This window comes from Fringilla coelebs (genome assembly GCF_963513975.1).
Source record: "Fringilla coelebs genome assembly, chromosome: 13".
Lineage (NCBI taxonomy): Eukaryota > Metazoa > Chordata > Aves > Passeriformes > Fringillidae > Fringilla > Fringilla coelebs.
This window is the reverse complement of record NC_140039.1, coordinates 18,318,189-18,345,091: the sequence shown is the minus strand read 5'-3', so window position 1 is coordinate 18,345,091 and position 26,903 is coordinate 18,318,189. Positions and strand designations below refer to the sequence as shown.

General features: G+C 42.8%; 1 protein-coding gene across 4 annotated transcripts in view; it reads left to right on the top strand.

The window, feature by feature from the left end:
* Nucleotides 1–26,903, top strand: part of FOXP1 (forkhead box P1) — a 333,440-nt gene that overhangs the window by 263,909 nt on the left and 42,628 nt on the right. For all 4 annotated transcript variants that reach the window (XM_084214305.1, XM_084214308.1, XM_084214307.1 and 1 more), the window contains 3 exons: nt 486–645; nt 6,740–6,944; nt 22,683–22,787. In XM_084214305.1, coding sequence (XP_084070431.1) covers nt 486–645; nt 6,740–6,944; nt 22,683–22,787 — 470 coding nt within the window. The remainder of the gene's footprint in view (nt 1–485; nt 646–6,739; nt 6,945–22,682; nt 22,788–26,903) is intronic.

Here is a 26,903-nt window from a genome sequence, read left to right as displayed (position 1 = left end):
TTAAGCCAGTCGAATTGCCTTAATAGTTGAGACAGCCCTTGAATGAGCAAACAGAGCACAGTGCAGAGTTTCTTGTTACATCTAAGTGTGATGTGATCATGGGGTGTGATTCTCATGTTCTTTGCCTCAAAGAATTACCCAGGATTTTCATCAGCATTTGCTTTACCCACCACTGGAACACAGCCATGTCTGGGGTAAAACAAGAACACATGGACCGAGAAATGCTATATACGTTTGTAGTTGGGATGGCAGCAGGGTGAAAGTTAACCACTGGAGATGGGAATCTGCAGCCCTATGTTAGCTCTAGCATCTAACCATACCTTGGGGTCCTTGCCAGGGGTGGTGGGCTCACTGGCATGGCCTTGATGCCGAGTGACTGCCATCAGAAATTGAAGCAGGTTGAGACAAGGAGCCCGGTGAATCCTCTGCTTTGCTCTTGTATTAGCAAGTGTGCATTTTAATTTTTTTGTTGTTGTTTTTTCCAGCCCCAGCAGCAGCAAGTGGCCACGCAGCAGTTGGCCTTTCAGCAGCAGCTCTTACAGATGCAGCAGTTGCAGCAGCAGCACCTCCTGTCTCTGCAGCGTCAGGGGCTGCTGACGATCCAGCCCGGGCAGCCTACTCTGCCTTTGCAACCCCTTGCACAAGGTAGGTGAGAGGTTTGGGTGGCAGAGCCAGGGCAAAGGGGCACACTCACACAGAATTGTCTCGTGGGGGGAGAGAAAGGGCTCACAGGCTCATAGAATAAGCACAGAAAGATTCTGCCGGGCGGGGTGGGCATTGTGAAGGTATTTTTTGAGAAGGGTGGGTCTGCAATCCTGGGCTGCTCTGACTGGCAGGGTGCAGAGGGCTTGGAGTTCATGTGCAGTTTGCACAGCTGTAGCTGGTCTGGCAGACTCAGAACTGCTGGTCGTGCTCATCTGGGCTCGGAATCCTTCACAGGAGGAGTCTTTATTGATTCCTGGTGCTTGCTTCATGGCTAAGGGTGTGTGAGAGCAGCTTTTCCTTTCCCAGATGTGTTGATTGGGGCCTTCCTGGTCCCAGCCTGGCCATGAGCTGGCACAGAGCAGCTCTGACCCACAGGCTGGAGAGCTCCGAGTGCCCTTGGCTCTGGCTGCCAGGGAGAGGGGACAGGGCTGCTCTCCACAGCCTTTGTGTCACTGCCTCAGTGCTTCAGTGCTTCTGTTCCTTCCTCCACACTGAGGCAAATTGGGATTAACTCCACTTAATTCTAATGGTGTTATTGACAATTAGATCCTCCTACGTCTTTATTCAGTCCTGCACTCTGCAAGAAGTTACTGCTTTGCTGAAATCCCAATTTATTTTATTTTTTTAAGACATTGATACACTGAAAGCACTACTTAAATCCACAATACTTTTGACAGTGATTATAACCTAGGGTTTTTATTCTCTCCTTTCTTTTTTGGCTTAAATTTATTATTTTAGTTTTTAAACTGGGTTTGTCCGTAAGCCGTGGGACAGTTCAGCAGACTTGCCTGAGTTCTGGCTGCTGTGGTTAGAGCAAACTCTTTGGAGTTGGCGTGGCTCAGGCATGCCATGGCATCAACCATGATGCTGTTATTTCTGAATAATCCTGCCTTCTCCTTTCCTTGCCCCATAATAAATTTGAACATTCACCTTTATAGCTTGAGTCAGCCCAGCTTGAATGATTCGGGATCTTGAAAGCAGCCCTAGGGTTGTTCTTAGTTTCTAAATCATACAATGCATTTACATTCAGTTCTGTTCACTTAAATGGAGGGGAAAAGATGAAATTGCTTCTGTTCTTCACCCTCCTTTTTTTTCTGTGTACATAGCTGTAAAAAAGGAGAGTGAGGTGGCTGGTGAATATTAACTTCTATGGATAAACAGAGGCCAAACTGGGGAGTGGAGTCTGCTTTGCTGTGTGGCTGACGTGCTTTATTTAGGCTTATTTTTACCAGACCTAGGAAGGTATTTAAGCCCTTAACTCCTGTGTTGAGAAGCTGAGCTTCTGGGGGCCTGACCCCTGACTCCCCAGGTCTCAGTTCAACTTCCCAGCATCCCAAAACTGGATGCCTGGTGTAGAGCAGCACTGTGTAGGAGTTGGAGGCTGATCCATGGGAAGGTGGTGCCCAGCTGGGAGCTGCAGAATCAGGTTTGGGGCAGTACCTGGTCAGTCACCATTGATGCAGAGTGATGGGGAGAAGGTGTGAAATGAGTCCAGGAAAAAAGGGCACGTAGATGAAATGCCATTTATGCTTGCAAGATGTTGTAACGTGCATTAATTACGCTCCAGATTTATTGTTGGAAGCATCCCGGGCTGTTCCCACACACCCACCAGACTCAAGCTTCAACCTGGCTAATTTTTCCCACAGCTCCTATACCATTAAGTTGGCTCAGTAAGGTTCATTGTATAGTCCATCAGTTAAGCTGTCCAAAGGAGGGCAATTGGGCAGTGACAAGACACGCTCATGTGTAATGTGAAAGAAATGAATGTGGTGATGCATGAAGTGTAATCTGTGCGGTAACACATCGGAGACACCAGTAGGTAATTCAGCCGTCGTGGCATTGATTGATATGGTTAGCAGGGAAGTGTAACTATTAGTCCTCGCCCAGGAGCGTATTTAAAGCCTGAGGGGTGCTGACTTGCACACCAGAGACGACACAAACATAAGCACAGAGGGCTGGTTTGGCAGGGAAATGAGCTGCGAGCGTTGGGGGTGGCAGGAGCCGGCAGGAAAGAGGGACTCGAGACTCGAGGCGGGTTGCAATCCAGCACGATATTTTATTCCTTTTTATCAGAGAGACGATGGCTTAAAACTGATGTCATTATGAGGTTTAAATCAACTTTCTGCTTGCTTGAACATGGTCACCTGGGTATGGAGGTACAAGGACACAAAGAGGTTGAGCAACTCTGTTTGTCTTTGAGCCGGTGATACCTGGGGTTGGGAAATTGAGTTCCGTGAGCAGTAATCTGTCAACTGTCCCCACAACATACATTTTTTAAACCTGTGCCTACATTTTCTTTCATAATCAAGAGGACTAGTTGTCCTGAAAAATGCAATGAAGAGCCAGGGCTATAGTTTAAAGTAATTGGTAATGGACACTTCTTATTTAAAAAAAAAATTACATCTCTCATGCCCTTTTGTTTCCAGAACAGTTTGCAAGACTGAGACAAATACTCTAAGTGTGTGTATAAAAGAAATAAAATCACTCCTCTAGTAAATGTAGCTGTGAATTCAGTTAAAAACATTTTGCTTTTATTCTTAAGTATCTGTAATAGTAATAAATGTTTCCAAGGAGAGAATGCTACTTCACAAGTGACATTTTCGTTATGTTTTCAGAACTATTAGATTGTTTAAATCTACATTTTAGTTTCATTTTAGTTTTTAGTGCTCCCTTATTGTCTTAAACAAAATAGCACATCCTTTAATGTTATATTTGTGTAATCTTTTCTGCTTAGTATTTAGACACTTCTATAATCTAGATTTTACATCTGTACATAGCAGCAATTTTAAATAAACCCCATTTCAGCAGTGTTCTGAGCTGCGAGTGTGGGATCTTCAGTATCTTCAAAATGAAACTGCAAATCACACTTCAGATCACCAGTGAGTAAAAATAATAGGACTGAGACATCCGGATGCCTGATTGCTCCCATAGATTTGGCAGTTCCAGGTCTGAATCCCGTTCCTGGTCCGTAGGAAGTTACAGCGATCCCGGGGAATTGCAGTGCAGTTCTGGGAATCTGACTTGAAATTTAGCTCTCACTGCTAAAATGAGACTGTTAAATAGTAAATTACATAATTTATTGCAAGTGGTCGTGGATCTATTTGACTTGCTTTTGCCATTTGTTCTATTATTTTATTTAACCATTTTGCTGGATGAGTGATGAGCATACCTTTCAGCTGCCCAGTTCGACAGGCTAGTCAGGAATTCTCTCCAGAATTATTCTAAAGGAACTAAATTTAGGGCAGGAGGAGAGAGGCTATTCTAATTTTATTTTATTAATCAGGTGATGTAATCAATTTTTGGCAAGGGGTTGTGTGCAGACATGTATGACATCACAGTTAGCTCTTGAAATTAATGTCCCTTAGCCTAAAATCCTTACTACCTCCAGCATTTTCCCCCACACAACTGGGTATATTTTATTTTTCCTTCCATCTGTGGTATAGTTGTTATTAGTACTAATGAGAGTTACTCTTGTATGGGAAGTTAGATGAAACACTTTGACTTTTAGAGGCATAAATATCATGTGTGTGTCTGTTTTAGTGGCTGTAACATTTTCAGGCTTTTCCTTGGGAGAAAGCTTTGGTAGATCCAGAAGTGACCGGGAGAAAAGTGGAGAACAGGGAGAGGAGAGTGGGAATAGCCTGTGTTTAAATAAAAACCTACAGAAATCTAGATAATTAAAAAAAAAAAGAAAAAAAGAAAAAACGCCAGTTATTCTTTCCCTATTTGCTTATTCTGGAAAATAAAAATAGGTGTCGGCTCATATGTTCTCATATCAATATGTTATCATCAACAGACAAGTCTATTCACTATTGTTTCAACTGAGTAAACAGTGTGTAAGGGTCAGCCCTGCTCACAGGTAATTGTTAGTGTGCAGACAGTCCTGTCAAGCGTGTTAGCTAAAAATACATCCCACACTGTCACTTTGCAAGGTGTTTGAAAATAATAGCCCCCACACAGCAAAACAGGACACGGGCTTGTGTACTGACCTTTTTCTTTGTTTAATTTGCTCAGAGGTTTAATTCCAGGGGACAAGTAATAATTGAATATGTCTAATAACTAAATGCTCATTTGGGACAAAATCCATCAAAATATAATTGGCATTTGGGGCTGATGAAAGGAAAATGACGTGGCTTTAGAGAAACGGATGTGTCCTAAGAATATCTGATCACTTAATGTATAAATTGAAGCCTCTTCCCTAATATATATTAATTGCAGATACTTAAGGATTTCAGCATTTTTTTGTAGCGAACCGTTACCGGAGACCAACTGTTTTTGTTAATGCTACTCTGGGAAAGGCGGGGAAGGTTATTGGTCTGTCGTGCAATAATTTACTCCTCTTTGATATGCAAACGATCCACGGTGAATATAAAAAAATCCTATCAGACTCATTTCACAGTTCTTAACCACTTAGATTCTCTGGAGTCTATCGCCTCATTAGACCAGTGCTCTCCAAAGCTAGCATAATTAAAATCTTTAACAGTTTAGCAAAGTAAAGATGTTTGGCTGATCACGTTGAGATGATTATCTATCCATTGTATTCTAAATGACAAAAATAAATTAAATTTAGACCTTGGCATTTTTTATTATGTGTTTCAAATGAATATAATGCATACTGCCTTATTTTTTTTATTTCAATACCTTAGGTTGGGTGAGGTACATGCCTGTGAGAGCTGCTGCTGTACACTCAGAAAATGGCAGGTTTCCTTAGGATAGCTCCAGAGCTACAACATGGTGAAACAATGAACAGTCACCCAAACGATGAGCTGGAAGCACTCTGATGAGAAACCTTTTGAAAAACACACAGACACTGCCTTATTATTATTATTATTATTTTTTCCCTGAATATTTGAGTGACGTGTCTCTACTGCTAATTTTTTCCCATGGCCTTCTCTGAAAGAGCACTGAAATAGTCTGCAGTGAGAGAAACTTGACTTGTTGGATCATGTCACAAACATCAGCTGTATCCAAAAGCATGATCTCAGCATGAGCACATGGTTCACCTTCCATTTGGCCCATTGGAGTTTGCAGTTTTCACTTGCATTAGTTACTTAATGTTGTCTCCCTAACCCTGGTGTCCACTTGGGCATATTTAAAAAAATACAATTTTTTATTATTATTTTTTCTTGAAGCTTATTTTCTGTTTTCATTTTACTTTTGAATGGCTCATTAGCATCGATCTAAGAAATGACAGTAATAATAGTGTTACTTGTATAGAAAGTTATACAGTTTTTCGGTAGACACATCCATCAATTAAGTGAGCAGTTCAAGAAACCAAAATTAATGAGAAAGATAGGTGTGTTAATGAAATAATCATAGTATAATCAATTTGACTGTTAAAATTTGAAAAGCATTTCAGGAAGACAATATGAATTCATAATTTACGTCTAAAAGTGATTAATAAAAACTGTATTTAATAACAAAGCTATTTGTCATCATTTAAAACTTAAGCACAAAATTAGTCATGTTGTGGTTCATGTTGTCATAATAATAAAGCTGAGTATTTTTTTTCCTAAGACCTTCCTTGTTTTTAATAACAGGTTTGAAAGTAGTCACTTTCCTAAAAAAAAAAAAAAAAAAAAGATTAAAAAAATTGTAGAAAAATAAAGGAGTCGAATTTCTTAACTGAACATACAGTAGCCAGTGGCTACCTTTGCTGTCAGCCTTGCTGTGGGCATGGGTGTGATTTTTGCCCAAACAGGGACTCGGAAAATGGGCCTTTGGTGTAAAAATTACAAAAAATTACAATATTTAACATGACATTTGGTGTAGGTGTGGTGTTGTGTGGATCCCTCTGCCCCACAGCCTGGATTTTGCATTCCATGAGTATTGCAGGTGTGACACCAGAGCGTAGCAGAGTCGTGCAGTGCAGTATTAGCATTTAGTTATTAAAAAAAAAAAAAATACATGCGCAAAAACACACACAGGCAAAACTAACACTAGGCTTTGTTTACTGACTCTTTGATTTAATTACTGTTTGAAGACGGCCGAATTAGCTGTTAATTGATTTAATTATCCAATTTGTTTGTTTCAGGCATGATTCCAACAGAGCTGCAGCAGCTCTGGAAGGAAGTGACAAGCTCGCACACAGCGGAGGAGGCAGCCAGCAACAACCACAGCAGCCTGGACCTGTCCACCACCTGCGTCTCCTCCTCCGCGCCCTCCAAGACCTCCTTAATCATCAACCCACACGCCTCAACTAATGGACAGCTATCAGTCCACACTCCTAAACGGGAGAGGTAGGTGCCTGCAGGTTTTCCACCCTGAGCATCTGGGAGCAGCATCCCGGGAGCGATGGCGAAACGCTCGGGAGCGGTGGCCAAGCGCCTTGGCCTCGGTTTTGTCCTCCACATCTCGCTCTGTCTGGTGTTGGCGTGGTTGAATAGAGTCTCCACTGGGCAGAATGTGCTCCTTTTGTTCAGATCTTTATGGCTTGTTAATTGGATCAATGTGGGCACAATTAGCTAATTAGAAGTGCATTGGATAAGCGTATTGGGAAGTGTGAAGAAGCTGGGGTTTTTTTGAGTTTTGCATCGCAGGTGGTGGTACTCTTGTTGTGCTTTAGGTTTACAGGCTGGAGGGGTGCAAGAAAATCTGTTGGTCAGCACAGTCCCCATTTTTCTACCAAATTTTGGTGCCCTATCTCATCTAACATATTTTCCTTTTTGTATTCTGTTTTCCCCACTTGCACAAGACACGGTAGGCTTGAGTTCACCAGGTTTCTCTAAAACAAAGTGGCTTTTTTTCTTTTTTTTTTAACTGCTGATAAAATTAGCTAACTGGTGTTGTTTGGCTTTTAAAAGTGTGAGTTAATTTATACTTGCTCGGCTTGCATTGTTAAGAGAAATGGCTTAAATCAGGGGTTGTCTGTTGACGTGCTTCTCGGCGCAGGCTCTGCTTTATTCCAGAGGATGCTTTATTGCAGGTTTGTTTCTTTACACCCCCAGATTTCACTGAGGCGTGTCTAACAACGTAACTTTTGCTTCTGGGGAGATAGACAGGCCCAGGCGCCGGGGCCGTGGGTGCTAGCGCTGGCTGCAGCCTCGGCGTCGCTGCCGGAGGAGGAGGAGGAGGAGGAAGGGTCTCGAGGAGTGGGCGCAGTGGGGAGGGCAGTGCTCCTTTGCATTCAGGAGAGTCCCTTTGCCCATCTAGAAACGTTACAGCAGACACTAGTGAAAGCTGGATTTTATGGAAACTGATGGCTTTGTCTTTTCTGTCCTCCTTTCATTCATTAGAAAGAGGATAATGGAATTTTTAAGCCATAGAGTTTGTATTTCTGGTGGTCTGAAAGTAGATTGATAGGGAAGCTATATAAATACCTCTTATATCTTTCTGATATTAAGAAAATAGTGCTGCTGGGAATAGAAAGATTTTAAAGGAGAGCACACCCACTGTTAGAAGAAGTGCTGTGTGTGTAAGGCATCCTTTATATACCCATTGCAAGGACGTGTGTGGGAACATCAGTGAATATGTTTATAATGCATGTAAGTGCCAAGGACGTGGTTTTCATGAAGACTTACATGGGATACTAAAAAAAAATTTGATGTTTATTAAACAATTAATTCCCTTTTTGCTGCATGTAGAACTGAACAAGATGGGTTTATGGCTTTTCAATAAATTTTTAATCTGTGTTTTTCTTACCGAGTATATAAAGTAAAATCCCATGCAGCAAGATGGATCTTCTTTCACTGAATAGAGGCACGTGCTGTGTGCTAATGGAAACCTTAACCAGGAAACAGATTCAGTTCAGTTTGAAATGCAGTGGAAATACAGGAATCTGTTCTGAAGTTAGACTTTTCTCTGTGTATAGAATTGAGCAGACCTGGAAATCCGTGTGTCTGAATCCTGTAATTGTGGCCTGGAGGCAGTTGGGATCTACAGACAAGGTGATACACATGCCTTTATTAGCAAAGTTCCAGATTAATTAGGAAGGCATAAACATGCCATGGTATTGTTTGAGATTGTCTTCGTTAAGAAGAGTAAATCCTCAGTGCTGGAATCAATACCTGTGTTATTAAGCTTGCCTTATACTTTTCTTTCATAACTGTTGAATTCTCTGAAATATCAAAATACAAAATAGGTATATTTAGAAATACAAATAAGAGGGCTACAGACTTTGCTTTGTCCTGCCTCTCTTTGGTACATGGAGGCTTTATGCCATCCATTTGCTGCAGTGATTGAATTACATGTTTATCCATAAGTAGAGCAGGAGACTACAGGCAGGAGAATGCCTCCTGATGCACTTAAGGGTTTTGTTGCAGTCTCATCAGGCACCCTGGTGCCTGCCTGGATTTCATGTGACACAGAAACTCCTCTTGGTGAGATATTTTGCGCTGGTTTCCTTTCTGAAAGGATATTTATCTACAGGCAGGGAGTTCAGGGTGGGGAGTGAGCAGAGAGGGAAGAGTTGCTATGCTCTGGCATCACATGTATGTTTGAAAGCTCACAGAAAGTGAAATTTTAGTGGGCTTCCAAAAGAGAGCACAGGCACAAGCAGGGGTTTAGTAATTTTTTGATTGCGAAAGTTAAGACTAGATAAATCATGGGTCTGGTAGGAGCATGAGTTTGCTGGACTTGGAGTTAAATCCACGTGTGTTCTTGTACCCATCTGGTTCACTACAACAAATCTAAGGAGACTTTTGGAGGCAGTCCCTGGCTCGGGTTAGATGGGGCTGTGGGAAGAGCTCTCTAGGGGAGGAATCAGCCCTCCCACCTCCCATCACATAAGTCACAGCCTGGACTGGCCAGGGAATGTTTTTGACTTGTGGATTTCCCCTCATTCCTACATTTTCTGTGCTAACCTTATGTTAGTTCTGATCTGTTACAAGCAAGAGCTATTTATTTAGATTTAACCAACAATAAAAAGCACATAGTAAAATCCGTAAGTGTCCTAAAAGTTAAGCGCAGCCACATCATAACGACTGCCCAGCAGCCATAAATAATCATATACAGGTAACATTAACTTTTAGGGTGTGCTGTAAAGCTGTTTTCAACCCCTTTCTCTTGGGCTTTTGAGAAGGAGTGGGCTGCAGGAGGCAGGTTGGTTATGTGGGAGTTACTATCATCACTGTCATCTCTGGCACATGTCACTGGGATAGTTCAGGCTGTGTTTAGGGGGTTCCTGATCCCACAGGTCAGGTTGTGAGGCTGCTCCAGACCTGCGAGACAGGAGGCACCTGCGTTAGAATCAGCAGGCGAGCACAGATCTGCTCTGTATCTTGGGTAAAAACACATTCTGGTTATAAACAAGGGGTTTAAAATAGCAGGAGCAGTAGTCATTGGCTGCCTGGCGTGCCCACGCGTCGCCGTGCCGCCCGCCCAGACTGGGGTTCTGCACAGGCTGCAGGGACACAGCTCTGGTGACACTGCCTACTGTGGGGCTGCTGTCCTTGGGGCCCAGTGACAGCAAAATTTCTCCTTTGTGACTAAAAAGCAAGCAGCAGGTAGATGGCCAGAGTCACTCGGGACATCCAAAAAGCAAAAGCAGGAGGCACCCTCCCTCCTGGGCCAGGGAACACCATGGTGCTGCACTTGGTTTCTGCATGCTCTGTGTGTATGGCTTCCCTGGGAATGAAACAATTCCAGCTGTAAATAATGGGTTAATGCTTTCATTCATTTGGGCTTTAAATGTATATTACATCTATGCTTTTGTCCCACATTTCGCCCAGTTTCTGTAAGTAGCAGCAGCAGCAGCTCTGGGGTTTGGTGCACAGCAATCTGTTAAGGAGATAAATAATCTGCTTTGGCATGACACTCCTACTCTCCTCTTTAATTTGTCTTACACAAGGAAAATTATAATTAAATCATTCAGGGTAAACCCTTGAGTGTAGAGAAGGAAAAAACACACTTTGGTAAAGATTGCCAATAGAGACCAACTTCCCTGTTGTGCCGTGCAGAGACATTTATCAATATTCAGCACTATTAAAGAGGGAACATTTCGTGTGATTTGTGAGGCGGATGCCAAAGCTCAAATCAAGGCTTGTTAAGATCCTTTCCCCATGCAATCATGGGCATTCAGCATCATTAGAATTCAGCACTGACTGTGTGTTTCATGCTTTGATTTTACTCAGACAATTTAATAATGTTTATTGTGCTGATTATATATATAAATTCACTCAATGCAATAAACATACCTCAGTCATCAGTACCCTAAAGGGAAATATTTAGTTATAGATACTTGTATTCATTCAGGATAAGGGAAAGTGAGACCATCAACCAGCATGCAAACCTCTCATCATCTTATCAGCATTTGGGTTTCTTCAGTAACAAGCAGTTTTTCTCTACACAAGTAAATAAATAAATAAATAACATGAGCCAGTTAAGTACATCTGCTGTGCTTAGAAATGTCAGGGACAGTACCCACTTTCCATCTTGTTCCACTGCATCTTACTTGGGAGAAACTTGATTATTTTCTTAATAAAAGCACCGAAACAAAGCAGGGGGATGCCTGGTCACTCCCAAGTGGCTACTAACGGTAGAACCTGATTAACAGTGGACATCCTGGAACCTGCATGCTTGGGAATATTCCCCATGTGGGTAGGTTTGGAAAACCAGAACAGGGCAGAATTCAGCAGTGCTTTGCAGTGGGCAGAGATTGCTCAGGTTTGGGCTCGAACTGGGAGGTCTGGGGGTGCAGTGGAGCTGTTGAACACCTTGTGCTGGTCCCATCTCTTGGTACCATCCTGCACTGACTGCATCAGAGCCAGGATAGTGCAGGCTGTACATAAACAAGGGAGTTAATGAAGGTCCAGACCTGTTAATTTAAGAAGTGCATCTGTTGTTTACCAGAAGTAAGGTGAAGAGTTGCAGTTAAAGGCTTCGTGTCCAAGAGACCTTTCTCCATCTGCCAGCAGTCCCATCTCTTCCCCTCGTTGCCTTTATACCCTTTCCACATACACTTGAGTCTTGTCCTTCCACATAAGCAAGCAGCCATCTCATAGGAAAAATAGATGGGATAAACAAGGGGATTTTAAAATTGCTTTTTCTTGCCAGCGTAGCAGGAGGACAGGGTCTGGAGAAGGCTCTGAAGGGAAGTGAGGAATGGCATGGCAGACCATTGATCTGCTGCTTAGGCCTAATGCCTCGTGTTTTACTGTTGTTATCTTCCATGCCAGCTGATCCTCCATCAAAATCCCAAGGCCCTTAGATGAGGGCATTAGGATTCAGCACAATTAAGAATTACAGACTTGGGTCCATTATTAATGCTCGGGATGAAACAGTTCAGCCTGCAGTCCATATGCTCCCAGGCCCCATCCTCTCTTGGCCAGCCTCTCCACTTAGTCCCTGGCATTCATTCTGCACTGGTGCCAGCATCAGATCTGCTCAGCCGTGTCAGCTCCCCTCAGTTGCACCCTACAGCTGATTTTAGTTCATTATTCTTCACCATCAGCAGAGTTGCATTGGATTATGTTGCCTCAGATCCATTCTGCCTTAAGAAATAGGTGTTCCTGGGCCCTTTCCTCCCAGGAGGTATTTAGCTGCTCCCTGTAGTCAAACCCCCATCATGATCTTTGTGCTCTTACCCATGGTCTGAGCAGCTCAGGTGCCTCCATCCTTGCTGTGGAGCCAGGTTGGAGTGGGGGACTTGAGCCTGGATGGCCCAATTGTTTATCTGATAGACAATCCTGCTTTCCACATGGCTGCTGTCCTTCTCATTGTACCTGGAATGGCTGTGGGGCTGCTTGGGCTGTTGGTGACGATGACACTGTGACAGCAGAGCCCTGGCCTGGCCATCTCCATTTACTCTGTGCACATACAGCCCAAAGTGTCTGATCCCTTGGCACTCACTCCCCTGCCAAAGAAATGCCACCAGTTACTGAAGGCTTCCCTCTGAGTCACTCTTCTGTAATCAGCTTTGAAAAAACACCGGCTGTGACTCAGACCTGGGGCTGTTAATCTTCAGGTTTAAGCCTTATCAGGCACTTTTTATTGTTCGTGCTTTTCAGATGCGGGTGTGGAGCCTCCTGTGCGTCGCCCGCACCCACCGTCTGCCGCGGTGCTAAATCACTTGTACAATTCCACTGCTCCTCACTCTGCCCAGGAGCTCCTTCATCAGCTTCTCAGGGAATTCCTGCACTGAGCTAAAAGCAGCTTATTTTACTTGCTTTTCCTTAGGAAAGATGCTAAGTTAACCAGCCTGTGAATGTTTGATGTGGCCCCTGGCTGAAGGCGGGTGCTGGGTTTGATGCTTGGGAAGCTGCCCCAGCATCAGGGAGCTCCTGCAAGCCAGCATTTCACTTCTCTCTGGTCCTGTGTAATAACCACCAGTTGTACAACTCCAACACTAAGCTAATGTATCAAAAAGCACTTAAAATAGATTGGGTGAGCCTTGGCAGACGCCTAACAGAACTCTTCCAAATTTTAGCATATGTATTGTTTTATTCCTCCATCTGGCCAACAGATCATTGTTTGATATCTGAGTGCTTTGCATATCTCCTCCCTTTTCTTGCAACTGAGATACTTACACGTGCATTTAATACAGCTTAATGCTATTTTTACATACCAGAGAAATAGCTGATGGCTTTCTGTTAATTGCGTGCACTTTGCAGTTAAACTTTTACTAAAACATTCCTGTCTAAATACTTAAAGTCCAATGAAAATTTGTCCTCTTCTTTTATTAGAGGTGTTTATGTAGTACTCTTAAAAAGGGACCTGGTTTTCGTTTACTGCACTGTGGATTTCTGTTTCTTTTTATTTCCTCCTATGTGCAAGTTGTCCTTCCTCAGAATTTGGTCAGGTCTGATTGTCCTGAAGAGCTGAGCAGGGAGCTGATAAAGAGCTGTGTTATTTTTTTAACATATAGCACAATCTGAGAACAGAAACACCCTTGAAAGGGCTGTAGAAGTAGAGGACTTAGGTGACTTTTGTGTGACTAGTTTCTGTGCTGTTCAATAAAAATGGAGCAGTTAGTATGACAGCTGTTATATCATGTTATATCGTACTGCTAAGATATTGAGCAGCATTTAAAGTAAAACTCCACCATTAAGCTGTATAAACTTTATCCGTTTCACTGTGGTTTAATGGAAAAAAAATGAGTTTCTCAATAAAATGACATCATTTTTCCCAGGTTGTAATGTTCACTTTACAACTGTTTTTCTTTAATTCAATTTGTTTTACTTTACTTTTTCTTAGCATTTTTTTTTCTTGCAGTTTGGAGAGGGGGAAATCTCTTTTTGTAGAGCAGCTAGGTACGGCTCAAACCTCTTTTCCCTTGCTCCCTCAACATCTTGTGCTAATCTGGAGCACTGTTTTTGTCAGACAGACATGGTTGTATTTTCAAAGTAGTGAGATGCACATTTAAATCTGGTAATCGGGATTTGTGGCTCTACCTGCTGCACAGTGAGGGGTCTAGGAAGGAGCCCAAGGAAAATTCATATTGCATTACTTGCTGCTGGAGCAACGTTTGTGAAATGCCATGGGGTGTTTTTCTGTATAGCTGATAGTGGTAAGGTAGGAGGCCTGTAATTTCTTCCGTGTGATCAGGACAACATCAGTATATTATAAAGTAGGTTCTTGTCATTAAAAGGATGGTATAAGCCCAGGCAGGGAAACTGCTAATATGTGTTGCAGCTTGTCATTTTGGGCTGCATGAATAAAGAGGAGAGCTATTCCTTTGGGAGATGATCTCGGGAACTGAGCAACAGATCCGCTAGCAAGCAAATTCTTTTTAACTGTAATTTTCCTTTTTGTGTATACTCAAAAATAACATCGCGATGGGCCCTTAAATACCATTTCATACACAGAGCACAATTTCCACAGCACAGGTGGTGCTAATATAGGACAGTCCCCTAGGCACTTGTCGCCAGGAGTTGTACAGCTTGTTCAGTGTCGGCATCCATATGGCAATCTGTCCCATTCATAGAAAGACATTGTAGCTGTGCCTGTGGGTGCTGTGGTCAATGTAGTGTAAAAAGTAGATTTTAACTCTCGGCAACCTATGTTCTGCTGTTTGTTTTATTGTAGAATCCAATTTATAACATGGGGGAAGAAAAATCTGCTCAGAGCAAATTCCAGAACAATCTGGCTGGCTGGGGTTTGTGTTTATTCTTGGAGCGCATGGTTAATCAGCAGGTGCACAGCCCTGCGCTCGGCGCGCTCTAATGAACAGTTTACAGGAAGTCTTGCTCGGAAGAAACATTTTCCTTGTTGTTTATACTGTGAATTAACTCAGAAGTTGCAAAGCTGTAAACGATGTTAGCTGGCCATGTATGTCGTGCAAGTCTGTTCTGTACTTCTTGTCTTTTTCTGGCTTTCTTTCCCACTGTTGCGTGGTTTTCCCTGGGTGTGGGGTGCTCAGACAGGATGCTGAGCTTCTCTGTGTTCTGAGAGGGGCAAATCATGGCACAAAGGCCCTCCCAAAAAGCAGGGTGAAGCTCTAGTGTTGCCCAGCAGTTCAGATCTGACTGCAATAATGTGATTTGTGGCTGCTCTGGTACCTATCAGTCCAATGCCAAGTGTTGTTCTGTTTAAGTGGGACTATTTGTTATGCCTGTTAGTAAACACAAACAAATAGACCGCCTAGCACCTGCAGCAGCATATGATATTTACACTACCTGTATGATTCAGCACGCTTCCCTGGGGAAGCAGGCTTGTGTCCTCTGCATTTTAGTGCTTTTTCAAACAGCGTTCTTCCAAGGGGAGAGCATGCGGCAGAGAGAATGCAGTGCTGCAGCTGTAGTTCTCCCTTGGAATCATTATTTATCTCAATTATATTTTTATAAACATTTCCCCAAGGGCACTTTGCTGCTGCTGCAGGGGTGTGGGGTGGGCGAAGGCCCCCCCGGCGGGCTGCCAGGCTGTGTGTGATGTGACAGTCACCTTCTGCGCAGGTTTTGTTGTGCCTGTGGGACAGGGGTGAAAAATACTGACGTGAATAATCCTTGTTAATCATATTTGTTGACGTATCACCGGTTTATATAAGAGTGGAAGACTTGCCTCAACTCTAAATGTAACAGAATAGAATTTTGTTGAACAAGTACAGATCTTGTTTCTCAGTGTTTTCTTTTACTATAAATTCGAATGTTACAACAGAATATAAATTACAGTAAAATAAGGTTGGCAAACAGGATCTTTTTACAAAGTATGTATGTTCGTTGGTAATTTTACACCTCCATCTCAGTGAAGTCCAAGGTCTAATCCTGTGTTTTTATACTTGTGTGTGTTCTTAAAAGGGTTGCTGAATTAGGGCCAAAGCTTTGCCATTGGCACCTCTCTCTGCCATGCGAATTGGGTGTGTTAGAGGGATGGGATTGCTGTGCTAAAAGTCAGTGTTAAAAAAAAAAAAAAAAACAAGCGGGGGAAAAAAAACCCGCAGAACATCCCCCCAGCCCCAAAAAACCCAAGAAAGTGGTTGGATCACATTTTTTTCCTAATTAAACTAAGATACTGAATCAATCCGTTTTAATCTGAATAAATTAGGAGACTGTTCAGAGAGGAATAAAATGAGATTTAGCAGGGATAAGTAGAAAGTAGCCCAGCTAGGAAATCAAAATTCCAAACTGCGGGTTTGACATGACACGTCAGCTGCTCAGCATCGGTTGTGTGGGAAATGGCTGAGGCATAATCGGGGTTGAGAAATTAAGGTGGGACACTCTGTGCCATGTCTTAGTCAAAAAGGTAAATGTAGTCATGGGAGGCATAAACATGCATGTTGCATCTGAGTCCTTTTTTTTTTCCTGTTCTACTTTATGCAGAACCAGTTAAACCGCATTGAGTGTGATGTACAATTGGCCACTCTCTTGCAGAAAGGATAAAGGGAAGCTGGAGCAAATATAGAGGAGAGCAGCTAGGATGATAAAGGAGTTGGAGGGAATAGGCTATGAAGACAGATTAAAGGGAATTAAAGATCTACACCCTGGAAAAATAGAGGCTCTAGGAGGATATGATTATGGTATGTAAGTACATGAAGTGATGCTACAAAGCAGAAGAAGGAAAAAATTGTTCTCATTAGTTAGCAGTGCTAGAATTTAAAATCCAGCGTTTCAAATCGTGTGTGTCTGGGTATATTTGATGTACTTTTCACCACAGTACCTAGGCACAGGGTTGAAATAAAAAAATAAGTGTTTTAAATCATAGAGAAACTCGTTAATTCAAATGCAGGAGTGGAATTTGTACCAGAGTTAAGTGATGGATTTTTTGCAATGGGCATTTCTTTTAAATGCTCTAGAAATACATTTAATTTCTCCAAGGAAGGGAGGTAGGGCAGTGAATGTCCAGGCCCTGTGGCAGTTTTCCTGCAGGGCTGGAAGAGGGGCTGCCACTGGAAGGAGAATGTGTTAGAGTGCTGGAGGGTCATAATGTTGATTAATAATCTAAACCATCAGTGGATAGATCAAAACCAGAAGATGATGCTTATAATTATCCAGTCTGGTTCTGCTCTTTCCAGTGAGGGTGGGGGTAGAAGGGAAGGGGAATGTCAGCCAGATTTTGTCTTAGTCTTGCTGCAGATTCTCCAGTGTTCTCCTTGCAGAATGGGAATTTAGGGAATGGTGCCACAAGAGGGATAAATGGGGGCCAGTGATTTGGGGTGCAGAGCTGGCCTCGTGTTACAACAGCACAGCTGTTTCCCTTCTTATGCTACAGGAGTACACAAGTTAGTGCACACCAGTTAGAAGAGAGGATTTCAGCCTGTGGGCTGCAGTTTTAACTTGATTTGTCTTAAATTGCTGTAGTCATTTAAAATGTAATATAGCCTCTTGTTACTTCCAATAGGGCTTGATGTAAAACATGAGCTGCTTCTAGTCCTGGGTCTGGACGTGGACTAAAGTAGTGAGGAAGAGGAGAAGTGCTCCTCTAAAAAGCATCCAAAAATTTGAAAGCCGGTTGTAGAAGGAGCTGTCACGGACCACTCACATCAAATTCCAGCTCTCCTGCATGCCCATGACCTTCTGTTAAGCTTTATCCAGTGATAAGCATCACTCTGCCAGGACAGCCCCCTGTTTAGATCACATATCTGCTTCCTGGGCCATTCCTGAGGCTTGGACAGGAGCATGAGTATCTAGAAGTTTTAGTTATTGGTTGGGGTTTTTTTAATTCACAGTTTAGAGACAAAAGAGGCGCTGCTCCACCTTACTAAGAATTTGAAGGGATTTTCACCAGTGGAACTTCACTGCAAAACACATCTTTGCATCTGTGTTCAGTTGATTCTCTCATGAAGACAGGAACTTGCACTTGAGTACAGTTTGTAGAGTGATTTAATCATTACTTCTTCCGTTTCGTTTTAAAATCAGTTACAGTGAGTGTTTCTGACTCAGAAAATTGTGACTTTTTCGGCAGCCTTTTTCTTTTGGTGCCTTCTGATGAGCTTTAGAGCTCACCAGGCAGTCACAACTCTGGGAGAGCCGTGTTGCTTCCCAGTTGTGTATCTCCTTCTCCTGTACAGGACCAAAATTGTGGCATTTTGCCTCAGTGGCTGTGCCATTTCAATCAGAGAGAGGGGGAATGTAGTGTGAGACAGAGCCCCATGCTCCTGCCTGGGCTGTACACAGATATCAGTTTCATGGCAGCTGGCAAAGATGAGGTCACTTCCCAATGACCCTGAGGAATAAAGTAAAATTAAAAAGGCAGCTCTGCACTTTCTGAGGGTGCTGTACTCCAGCTCCTTGCAGGAGGAAAGCAGGAGACGTGGTATTGATTTTTCAGCGTGCAGGTGGCTCAGGCATGTTCTGAGCTCTGTTAGAACGTGAGCAGATGCTTCATAAATGTAACAGAAAGTCAAGGATGCTTCTCTACATCACTGACTTCCCCCAGTGTTTTGGCAGAGATCATTGGCCCAAGCAGATGTGGAAGAAAGAGAGTGGAATTACGAAGTATGTCAGCATCATGAATATTTAAAATATGGTCCACTGTGTGGCAGAAGTACAGACACTGAGGCTTCTGCTTAGCTGGATTTTATATCTACCCATGACTTCTTAGCCAGTGGGTGTACAAACAGAGTACTGAGTTTTCCACCCAGTTCCCACTGGTTAATAAGTGGGGCTTTAATGAAACCATTTAAAGAACACGGGGAGCTTTCATGCCGGGGTTTTGGTCACTGCTTTCCCCAATACCCAGCTTGTTCCCATCTCACTTTGGGGTGTCATTTTTACTCTCCATCAGCACTTAGCTGTCTGTGGTGTTTCTGTCTCCTGTGCTGTTGTGTCCCAGAGTGTGGCTCTTCTAGGATGCTGTAGCACGGCAGGTGTATTCCAAAAGGTGAGTGGCTGGCAGGAGTGGGCTGTGCAAGTAGCAGCTTTGACAGCCATCCTGTAGGAATGGGAGGTGAAGTTGCTACCAGACCCTCTGGAGACCCTTGGGATTATGAGGCAATGTCGGGGGAAGAAAGAGGAGGTTAAATTTTCTCTCCTCTATCCAGCAAGCCCAGACAAGCTGTGGAAGTGTCTGTCCCTTTTCCCTTCCCCTCTGTACTGGGAACAGAGCTAGAAGCAGCAGAAAATAAGTGGACACTTATACAGTTTTCAGTCTCTTACCTGGATTTTGTTATTCTCTTGTACGTCATGAATAAGTTACTTACACAAAACATTTCACTTGCCAGAGTGTTCTGTGCTGTAGTTCGATGTAATAATGCATCACTATTGCATTATTTGGATGTAATTCTATTGTAGTAACTATTTTTTATGCAAGTACCTTAGAAAGAGAAAGAAGCCCCATGTTGCCTTGAATTTACGTCATTTATTCCTTCAGTACTTTGAAAATTATGTCTTGTTATAAAATGATTTCCACTAACTGGTGTTGCATCACCAGTACCCGACCATGAATATGCATTCTTGGGAAGGAGAGAGTGACAGAAACAAACACCTACTCGAATGTGTCATTAGAAATCAAACAGACCTAAAACTTGCTTCTGCTTGCCAATGCTCAGATCTTCTAAAAGTCTGTCTCCGGCAGCGAGACCTAGGATGCATCCAGATTACAGAAGCTGTGCTTGCGCGCAGGCAAAATATCAGTGAACAATTTCAGATTGTAGGTTTGTATCATGCTCACAAAGCTGTTTATTTATATACTGGATTAAAATCTTCTTTTTCCACCTCTATTTGCCCAAACAAAGTGACTACTTAGATCAGTTCAGCAGAGTTCTCCATTCATTTCCACTGGCTGTATCCTTTGTGCGTTTACATCCGCCTCCGTATGAACCCGCTCTTTGTTTTGTTTTGAGGTGCTTCTTCAGGCTCTATCAGGGAACAAGTGGCAATCTATAATATCTTCAAAAGTGGGTTGGATAAAATAGCAGTAATCTGATACTGACACATAAAGGTCACCGAAAGGCACTGCTGAAACCCCCCCGAGCAGGATGGGAGTTGCTGCCTTAGGAATGGCACAGTGCCTGCAGAGAGGGCTGGCGTTTGTCTTTCAGGACTGAGGGTTTTTTTCTCTTTGAAATGTCATATTTTTGGTAAGTTGAAGTAGTTCCTCTTCTTGGTTGAATGGCAGTGGAAGCTCTGCGTAGGTGTTAAGCGTGTTACGCGTAGCATCGTGTTAGCAAAGTGACCTTTTAAGTTCCCATTTACAGTCAGCACCAGCCTTTATAGTTATTGACAGCATGAGCATTTGACATCCTGAGCATCATTTAGAGTTTGATATTGTCTTGGTCATTCCGTCATTTTCTTTGGACACAATACCAGGGTGTCACGTCCTTCATAGTTTGTCTGGTCTTGTGCAAGTTCCCTGGAAAGAAAAGAGATTTGCACTTGGATTTAAAAAATAAATACAAATCTCGGTAGGGCTCTTTCCGTTGACTTGGCCATGGCCTTTAGGCTCTCACAGAGAAACTTTAAAAATCCCTGCTGGGGGTTTAAGCCATGTGACTCCTGTTGATATTATAATGAGATTTACAGTGCTTAAACCCCATGGGGGACTGACTCCTTACTTGGCCATCACAAGTCCCAGTGTGTGGGTAACATGCGCTGGGCAGATTCATACACTGCCTTTGTTTTTTGTTCTTCCAAACACGCTGAAATCATAACTCTCATATGTAGTCTTTATGGACTTTAATGGAGTGTTAACATGAAAGCCTCCTGTCTCACCCTTTGCTGTGTCCAGGTATAGAAACAGATGATAAACCCCATTATTTTCTGATTGTTCAGATGTATAAAGAGGATTTTTGACCATATGCCTCTTTGCTTTGGGTGCATGGTGTTCTTCAGCCATTCTGCCTCTTCCTTATCTGAGGAAATGTGTGGTTTAGCATTTTTTAAATTTCCTTTCAAATAATGCATCAATTCCTTAGTTCTTTTAAAAACTTTACAGTGATTCTCCTCACTTGAATATTTTTCAAAAGACTGATTCAGTTAAACCAGTCTAGTATTTGTATATAGAGAAGGCCTCTGTAAGGCTCTTCACCTACTGTTGTTTTTTGTAGGAAATTACCTTGCACATATATATATTTATGCGTGAAGGACTATTTGTAAACAGCCAAAAAACCTATATTAATGAAATAATTAATTAGATTATTGTAAAACTCATAATACCTCTTCTAGTCAGTACTTCTAAAATTATTTTTTCAATGTAAAATAATTTTTAAAAACACCTTCAGTAATTTTCAGATTCTCATTGGGCCTAAAGTCAAAAGTGGCATCATCTGGGTAGGAATTTCTCTTCCAACTAGTTTGTGTTTGGGATGACATCTCAGGAGCGTATTTACAAGAATCTGGCTACCCAGTGCACGTGAAATAATACAGGGACACAATTTTGTCAGAGTGCACAGACAGATAATATTACAGAAGAAGAATAAACAGCATTTCCAGGTGTTCGTAAAAGTAAAATGACAAAAAGTAGGCATTTATCCATAATGTTACCTGTAATCCAGGATGAAGTAAGTCATAAAAGCCACACCTAGATGCTGGTATGTGTTCATATCCTTTGTGTATGTTTGAAGTCCATAATACAGCACAGACATACTGTAGCAAAAAGATTTGCCATGAAAAATACATACATGTGTGAGCATAAAATAGAGATTTCAATATTATTTTGACATTTTGATTTTAAAGTCATCTAAGGTTATGGAGATTGTTGCAAAAAATAATTCCTTTCCTTAGGAAGTTTCCATGCAGAAGTCAAATAAAGAAGATATTTTAGAATATGGTTCATCAGTGAGTGCAACAGATACATTTCCCTGAGCACCACATGGCCTGGATCAAAGCATCTCATGACTTGGATCAGTGCAGCCAAATCATTACGTATTGATTGGAATCCCGCTGAAGGATTAACCCCTTAGTGTTCATATGAATTTTTTGCTTTAACCCTGGGTTCAGTAGTTAGGAGGCTCTGTGACATTCCTGCCCAATCTTAGGCAAGGTTAATAGCCCCCACTAACCCCTCATGCTGAGGAATCCTTTGATTGCATGCCCCCTCTTCTTTATGGTGAATTCTGCATTTGAAAATTCATCTCAAATCTCCTTTCTTGGGATGTAAGGGGGCCTTATTTGTGCAGTGAAACAGCCTGTAAGAAGAAGGAAAAAAAACAACCAGAAAAAACCCCAACCCAGTAAATAAATAACATGGTGGGAAAGCCAAGGCTGCAAATTTGATGCTTTTCCTTTTTGTAGCCATGAGGAAAGCCTCAGGTCTGGCTGTGTTGTGGTGTAATGGGACACTGCTGTATGGACATGACTTCTCGATGAAGTTGAATTGTAAATATGCAATGTTCATAAATTTTTTAGCAAAATATCAAGCAGGATATTAAGCAGGTCTGTCAAATGATTTCTCCCCCGTCCGTGTTAATTTAAATTCTTTACAAACCTCTTAATTAATGAATGAAATGTAGGAGGATAGCTAAGTAAGAATGACACATGTTTCATACTGCAAATGGTATTTAATTCTGTTTTGAAAAACCATGGGCAAAGAGTGAGGCGGGTACCGTGAGATGTTGGGGATGCTTCAGGATCTGGTGTTTGCTGCTGTTTAGGAGTCTTTGTGAGGATGAATTGTTACAGTACCTTCAGTTTACAGCACTTGTTGTCTCTTCTGTTTCTCCCCTCCAGTTTATCCCACGAGGAGCACTCACACAGCCACCCGCTGTACGGACACGGCGTATGCAAATGGCCGGGCTGTGAAGCAGTATGTGAAGACTTCCAGTCCTTCCTAAAGTAAGGATGGTTTTTTTGGCACTTGCATTGTACAGAAAGCATGCCCTGAAATTTTGTGTGCTGTCACTCACCCTGGGCCTGATGCAAAGCCCATTGAAGTCAACAGAGAGCTCCCTTTCACTTCAGTGGCTTTTGGATCAGGCTCAAGAACGTTTTAACAGGGGATAGTAAATTAGCCCCATGGGGAAATTATGGTCTTGTTCAGTGTATTGCTATAAAATAGCATTTGCAGTTCCGCAGCTTTTTTTTCTTTTCTTTTATTTAAATAATTTTTAAGTTGCAGTATCGATCATGTAAATAATAAAACCTTGTTTTAACCTTGATTTCACTTTAATTTAGAAATCTAGTCTTAAATTAACTCCATAATTGAACAGAGAATTGCAGAACATCATGTGAAATTTAATTTATGTCAAATAAGTAACTAATGAACAAAGTCTACACTACTAAAAATAAACTATAATTATATTAATTGGGCCCCTGCAGTTTGCTGCAGACCTTTTCCTTGCTGCCAAAGAACACAATTTTACGCGTTGCATAAACAGTGCATTATGGACTAGTGTGTGGTAGTGCGTGCATCCCGATACAGGGAAGGACCTCAGAGCCCTAATAGCTTACACATGGCTGCTCCACAACTAAACCATCAACCTCACCCCTGTTCCCATCACAAAAGAGTTCTTTGTCTGGGTGGGACACCAGGTACACACATGCTGTGGGTGCATCCAGGTTGCTGAAGGTTTGTCCCTGATCTTTGCTCAAGTTCTGTGGCTGGTCAGTTGTAAGATCACTAAAGACCAGCCACTCAGGCAATGTTTGTGATTTAATTGCACAAAGGGACAAACTTTTCTCCCATTTAGAGTATTCATCTCATGAAGTTAGTCCACATAAATGCATGAGGTTCTTCAGGATGGATAAGTAGACTTACTCCCAAAAGGTTCAGCTGTACCTGCTGTTTCTGGGGCGGTTCCCTGGATTTTTATATGAGGGAGGAGAAGGGCAAAAGGAAGAAGAGGATGTTTGTTGGGTGATGTTAGATGATACAGATCGGGTTTTGCTCTCAGAACAGAATAGAGCAGTTGTGGTTCCACTAGCGAAACCCTCCTGAGCTCATAGGAGCGGTGCTGGTCCTACTATAAACATATGTTACAAGTGAGGAATGCTACAGTAATGAGAAGGTTCTCATTACAAGAGGATTACAAAATAAGAAGGTGCTAGTCATAAATTTCCATGAAGGGTGGCCTCATTCCTTGTAATTCATCCTGTTGTTCACTTAAGTGAAATAAATGCTAATCTCTCCATACTTGCCAGCTCATTCATATTCATATGCCATACTATAGCATTTAGACCTTTAAAACAATTCTCATCATTACTGCTGTAAGTGCAAGGGAAAGGTGCTGTGGTAGCCTTAGATAGCAGAATAAAGTGTGTGGCCACATCTGATCAGATTGTGCCACCTTTGCTTCCTGTGCTAGTCCTGTGTTCCAGGTGAGAGCTTTCAGGAAGATTCCATAGGAATCTTGAGTGGTCTGCTTGAGGTGGCCATGCATAGAAAACACAGCTCCTAATCACAAGCATAGGTAGAGGCAGAGCTGGTTTTTTATATGGTATTTTGGAGGTGTTTCAGTAGACAGACCCAGTCTACCAGTTCACCTGGAGGAGATAACGTGCTGCAGTCAGTAGTTAGGAATAACCTGCAAAATGTCACCAGCCCAGGTTGGACTTGAATCTGCTCCATCAGTTCTAGTTTTTTCACTATCAGTTTGGCTTTTGTCTCCATTGAAAGCTTTCAACAGAAGTATTTTGTGTGAGTTTCCTAAACTTATCACCTAAATTTTCTCATCCAAATGCTGCAGTGTCCAAAATCTTACTGTCCAGAGTGATATTTAACCCATAACAAATGCAGAAATGGATGTCCCTGAGCAGTGTATTGACACTGTTAAGAAGTGAGTGTTGCTTCATAAAATACTGTACCCTTCCATGTCTCCTGTGGAGCATCTGTCCTTAAAATTATGTTGCCATTTATCAGAATTCATTACTCAATGAAAAGATAACAGGTAGATGGTTGAAGTTTCTTTCTGATACTTGTGTAATCTGTGACACTCTTTTGATGGCCCCCTCAAGGGAAAAGCTCTTGTTTACCAAGTGAAATACAGCCTGTGTATCGAGTATTGCTTAATTTCACTTACCTTGTGAAAAGGCAAAGAGAAGTTGTGTGTGGAATGAAGGCCCTGTATGCCAATAAAATGATTCTTCAGTTAAGGGAGAAAAAAGGACTCGCAGGTCTAAAACATGGTTCATTTCTTTTCCTCCTGAGGAAGAAATATCATAACTGTTGGTAAATCAAAACCAGAGATTTGACACTCTTCTGTGATCATTCTGTAGTGTTTGTTCCCAAGGTGAGGTACACCACAGGGCCCTTGATTTCAAAGATAAATACTGTACAAATAACGATCCTAGTTGTCTTTCACTCACAGCCAACAGGAGGATGCTTATCAGAACCAGCAGATACACGGGCTATTGTACGCATTTATTTCCCTGTTTCTTTTTGAAATAAGTCGCAGTTTTAGCGTCGTTGTGTTGTGTTTCAGTTTTGAATCCATCAGCCATTGGTTATCATGTGATGCGGTATCAGTTAGAGCTAACTGATAGCAGCAGGGGCTGCTGCTCTGCCTAATGAAACAGCAGCACCCTGCATGCTCCAGAACGCTCCCTGAGCCCAAAAACAAAAACAAGGCCGGTCTCAGGGTGGTGACCCTGTGGCCTCTGCCAGGCTGCAGGGAGCAAGGTGAGGGCTGGAGGGTGCACACGTGTCTGGCCTGTTAACCAGGGCCCTCTCGCAGGCGGGAAAGGAGCAATTAGTAGCGCAGAGCGACTTTCCTGCAAAATTGACTATATCCTTGATTTCATTTGCATGTGTTTAAAGACCGTGGAAGATAGGAATATATACCCCTTATACAGCAAGTTGTTCAGGAAATCCCGGCTGGAGGGAGGGTGGTTTATTCAGTAGGGTAGCCAGGGCAAAAAATTCAGAAGACTGAATAGGATTTTATTACTCCTCACCCCCTCCCTTTTTTTTTCCCCCGTATAATTTGATTGCGGGTTAGACGTGCTTAATCCCGGCTGTAGCATTTTTAAATCAAATATATTCTTTAAAAGAAAGGACACAGACCTTTGGAGAGATGTGGCAGTCCCGTGTTGCAGTGATGCTGGTAATCTGCTTCATGTGCATTTAACTTTGATGAAACGAAGGGGAGTTTATGTGAAAGAAACTACTAAGTGCACTCTGTAATGTTTTCACAAGTGTTTTTATCATGGTAACATCTTGTTTACTTTAGTTGCCTGCCTAAAACTACTTGGAACATGTTAAGAAAACATTTCGAGAAAGCTTCTACAAAGAGGCTTTTGTTTAGCAGCAACTGTGAGACTGCTCGGCTCACAAAGGTGTTAACTTTCAACCCCTTAAGCACTTCCACATGAAATTCCAGCAACTATGTTTGTGGTTTTGGAAAAACAAAGTGTATATTAAAGAAACCAGGTATATGCTAATACATGTTGAAGTAGGCCGGAAATCATAAATTGTTTCAAAGGCATTAATTGCGCTCGTTTTGCATGGCAGAGCGTTCTGCACTGAGATCATCCGCACGGCGCGGACTTTTTAATCGCAGCGGCAGCGAGGGCAGGGAAAGGCCGGGCTCTGGGTGGGTGTTTCGGGTTTCTGTAGGGCCGGCGGGACCCCCCCGGCGAGGGGGAAGCTGCGGGACTGCGGCCCCGTCCCGTGCGGGGGGATCCGGCCGCGCCCGCCGGCAGCCGCCGGTGCCGAGCCCGGCACGCGTGGGGACGGGGCCGGTCCGGTGCCGCTCCCGCTGCTTCCACAGCCCCGAAACACCCCCGGGCAGCGCAGGGGGCTCGGGACCCCGCGGCGGCGGAGGCCGGGGTGGCCCAAATCCCACAGTGCCCTCTAGTGCTCCCGGGAATGCTGCTGGGAGCGGGAGAGGCACCGGGAGCATCCCCGGGAGCAGCGGCAGCCCCGACACGGCCCCGCTCCTGCCCCTCCCGGGCAGGCGAGCGGCAGGCCAGCTCCAAATAACCCCCTGAATTCCTATTTCATTCTTTTTAATT